The sequence below is a fragment of the Mandrillus leucophaeus genome, unplaced genomic scaffold (genome assembly GCF_000951045.1).
Source record: "Mandrillus leucophaeus isolate KB7577 unplaced genomic scaffold, Mleu.le_1.0 Scaffold377, whole genome shotgun sequence".
In the NCBI taxonomy this organism is placed as follows: domain Eukaryota; kingdom Metazoa; phylum Chordata; class Mammalia; order Primates; family Cercopithecidae; genus Mandrillus; species Mandrillus leucophaeus.
Genome location: NW_012103998.1, coordinates 1,033,992 through 1,038,266, shown reverse-complemented (window position 1 = coordinate 1,038,266; position 4,275 = coordinate 1,033,992). Strand labels below are relative to the sequence as shown.

Here is a 4,275-nt window from a genome sequence, read left to right as displayed (position 1 = left end):
CCACTCCTATTACTTCTCAAGGGTCATCCTGTGGGTCTCCTGTCCTTGCTAAGAAAAGCTGAGATTGTCAGGCCTTAAGTGGAAATGAGCATTCATATTGCAGATGCAGGCATGAATTCATGCTTACTAATGAGCCTGGAAGGGTCATTACTCATGAGCTTCTGGTGGACAGAGCTTAGGAACTTGGCAAGTAGTTTGATTTCATGAAGTACTATTCTTCAGCTGTTGAGCAGGTGAGTAGAAGGTGGACTCCTATTGAAGCCTCAATTTTCTTACAGAAGAGGCCTGCAGTATTTATTATATAACAATTCCTCAAAGGCATTTCTAAGATTATAAGTCAATAGCATCAAGTGACATGTCTCTGTGTTCTATATGTATTTAGATAGGCAGTTGATTTATGTGGAAAGAGTCAGAAAGGCACCCTAGGAATTCAGGATAAATTCTTTAGATTCTCTTCATTGGTGATTTAGAATAAGAATCCCGATTTTTGGAGGTCAAATGTATTTGAAAATGTTTGTGCTATTGTTTTTCATTGTTTCCTTGATGTGTTATGAAATTCTGACCAGATTCATATCTTTTTAAAGTATATTACAAGATAATTTAAGATTTATTCTTACAGGAAATCCTTTACATTTCCTAGAAACAAAAACAAATCAGTTATGACTCCGAATTATGTATGGGAAGAGACTTCTCACAATGTTACCCATGGAACCTGCTTTTAAATCCTTGTAAAAGAGAGGTTTGTGAGTGTTAACATTGGGATGGGCATGCACATTTCTCTGAACATTTTAAATTGCAAAGAAAAAATGGTTCATGTTCCCATATTTTTACCTTCCTATTTAATCTCCAGCCTCAAACCTCAAGCTAGTTAGTCCTTGTAGGGAAATCTCCTTCTTAACTTACTGGCTTAATTTCAAATCTAATCTTTCATTTCAAGCATCATAGAGTGAAAAAAAAGGCAATGTGGTATTATGGGAAAAAGTACCTAATTTGGAGTCTTGAGACTTGAGATCAAGTCCCCACTATCATTTACTAACTTTGGCAAATCACTTCATCTTGCTGAGCCTCAGTTAGCTGATCTCTATAATGGGATTAACACCACCTGCTTTATTGGGTAGTTTTGAGAACTGAATTCAAAATAGCTATTTTCATGTTTATAATTCACCATCTCAGCAATGAGAGTACAACAGAATCAGATGTTCTTGTGTTTACTCATGTATTTACTTATTTATTTCTTTAGAGACAGAGTCTCCCTCTGTCACCCAGGCTGGAGTTCAGTGGCGTGATCTCAGCTCACTGCAACCTCCACCTCCCAGTTTCAAGTGATTCTCGTGCCTCAGCCCCCCAAGCGCTGGGATTACAGGTGCATGCCACCAAGCCTGGCTAATTTTTTCTTTTTCTTTTTCTTTTTTTTTTTTTTGTATTTTTAGTAGAGACAGGATTTCACCGTGTTGGCCAGGCTGGTCTTGAACTCCTGGTCTCAAGTGATCCACCCGCCTCGGCCTCCCAACGTGCTGAAATTACAGGTGTGAGCCATCCTCCTATTTTTATTATGTCAAATTATAAAAGAGTTCTTAGCTCCCACAAAGTATCCAAGAAAATGGGGAACATATTCTTGGCGAAAAAGTCACATTAGCAATGTAACGAACAGCAACTGTTTTCAGTGGCTGAAGCCTCAGTGGGCAGTGATATGGCTATGTTTGTGTAGGGTCTAGTGTTTGTCACCCACCACTTTGTGTTGTGTTTCTAGAGACAACAAGGACTCCACAGATAAGCTGACTTTACAAAGAAAGCTTTCAAATATCGTGGGCTTGTTACTTACTTCTGCACTCATTGGGAGCCCCCGTTTTGCCATCAGCTGCCTCCCATGGCCGGTCGTTGTATAACGGAGCACAGTGCTGGCAGTGGCTGCCTGCTGTGTTGTGCTTACACATACACTTCCCATGGACCTACAAGCAACATCAAGTGAGAGCTATGAGCACAAATGTCGCCAAAGAAGAACATGTTCCCACAATCGCATCACATGGAATGGCTTTAGTCATAAGATGTTCATTCACTTTTCTGAAGAAGTTAACAATCAAGAGGAGAGATGCTTTCTTTAGTTTGTCTTATAATCTTTTGAAAAATTCAAAAGATTAAGTACTATAGTTTCTTGGCCGAAGGGTATATGACCCTAGAGAGTAATTCTAATGTACTTACTGGCTGAGCAAGCACCTGAATTCTAAAGTACCGGCTAAGTTTTTAGTATCTTTAATTTTTAAAAATTCTTTATGCAAAAGTAACATATCTTCATTCTAGAAAGTTTATAAATCCATAATCTCATTGCGAAAATGACATTAATATCCACATTTGGAGCATATATTTCCAGTATTCAAAAAAAAATTATATTTACAACCTTTTTCACATAATATATTGTGAATATCTTTCCATTTTGTTAAACATTCTCATATAATACACACTCTAATGGTGCCCCGTATGATGTATAATTAATTAATCTGACCATCTATTTTATTGTAATTTAGGTTTTTAAATATATGTATATATTATATTCAATGCCATAATGAATATCATCGTAGCTAAGTATTTGTGTGCATCTTTAATTATTTCCTTTGAATGTATTTTCTAGAAGTAATATTGAAAGGTCAAAATATGTATATTGTTAGGGCTTCGAATACATTTTGTCCTAATATACTGGGCATTTTTTTTCCCATAGTTCACAGTAGTATAGGGTTTATTAAAATAGTATTTCTCCCAGAGAGAAATACTTCAGTGGAATTCTTAGAAATTGGGAATTTTAATATTTTTTGTGTTATTTCACTGATAACTTCTAAAAATTAATATTTGGAATCATCTGAACTATCTCCCAATAAGTAAGACTTATAATGAATTTCAATACCAAGATGCATTCCAGTACCAAGATTATTTATTTACATGATGTCATGACTATACAAAGGAAAGGTTTGCAAAGTAGCTCAGAACGGGGTCCATAAGTGTGGATCTGTGAGGTTTTATATTTTTTCCTTGAGAAATGTGTTAAAGGTAACATAAAGGTAACAAATTATGTCAACTAGTCAACAAATATTTAATGGGTACCTACAAGGGAGAGTCACTATGCTAGGCCATGTTTGGTACACAAAGCATTAGAAAACTCTTCTGTCTTTAAGAAAGATGAAATGTATAATATCTGGAGAAAAAAGAGTTACATAGAAGAAAATAACACATAAACAAGACAATAAATACTTAAGAAGCAAAATAATGCTGGCATTCAAAAGATGCAGAAATCACCATAGGTTGACAGCTGTGGAGGGCATAAGAGAAAGGTGGAGATTGGAGCTGGCCCTTGGCACATGGGTGGCATTTTTAACAGACAGAAGGGAAGAAACTTTTCAGGAAAAGGAGACAAAATGAACCAAGGTATAAGGAGAATCTGTTAGCAACGTTTATTTCAATGCATCTAAAATATTTCAATGCATCTAAAATATTTCAATTGTGACAAAAAATGAATTACTAAAAATGACATGTACTCAGCATGGCCAAACGAAAATGAGTCCCTAAGGTAAAGTTCAACAAACCTGAAAACAGCCACACCAATACACTGATGTACTACTGCTTGACCTAAGATAACACTCAAGTAACTTGTGTCATCTCATCCAGGACCTTCTTTCTTTTAATACTTCCCCTACCACTGGTGGAGGCACTCTGCAAATGGCCTGTGCAATTATCCAAGTGTGCTATATGACTGCTATGGGCCTTATGCTCACATAATGTCCAAGTTCAGGAATTACACACAGGCCTTATTGGACTGAAGGCTGCGTGTGAGTGAACATGATGCCTAAGAGTTAGCTGGAAAATTTCATAAGCAATGTGTTGGCGGCCATCTTGCTAAATTTCATTTCAGTGTATTGTCATGTAAGGTTCTCATGCTTCATGAAAATTATAAAATTTCTTTTAATTCTCAGGGCTTAGTGAGTATATAGATTTTTTTAAAAGGGTAAATTGGCTCTTTGAAAAAAGATGATGTTGCAAAAATTTTTGTTAATTTTCTTTATAGAAATGCAACTAATACTATAGATTCATTCACTGGTTTTGGTCTCGGAATGCCCAAGTATAAATTGAGTTATAATAGTCTACCTTCTTGGGCTTCTCTTCATGGCTGTGATATGAAATGTTTATATATTGAAATTCCATGGAGTTATAAGGGTTCACTACAAATCTCCATTCACACATCCAGGCAAGCTCTAAAGACAAATCTGCACTTAAATTTTGAGAGCTGCA

General features: G+C 36.1%; 1 protein-coding gene across 3 annotated transcripts in view; it reads right to left on the bottom strand.

Annotated features, from left to right (window-relative positions):
• NTN4 (netrin 4) overlaps positions 1-4,275 on the bottom strand; it is a 133,037-nt gene that overhangs the window by 59,306 nt on the left and 69,456 nt on the right. For all 3 annotated transcript variants that reach the window (XM_011990315.1, XM_011990314.1, XM_011990316.1), the window contains exon 4: positions 1,823-1,949. In XM_011990315.1, coding sequence (XP_011845705.1) covers positions 1,823-1,949 — 127 coding nt within the window. The remainder of the gene's footprint in view (positions 1-1,822; positions 1,950-4,275) is intronic.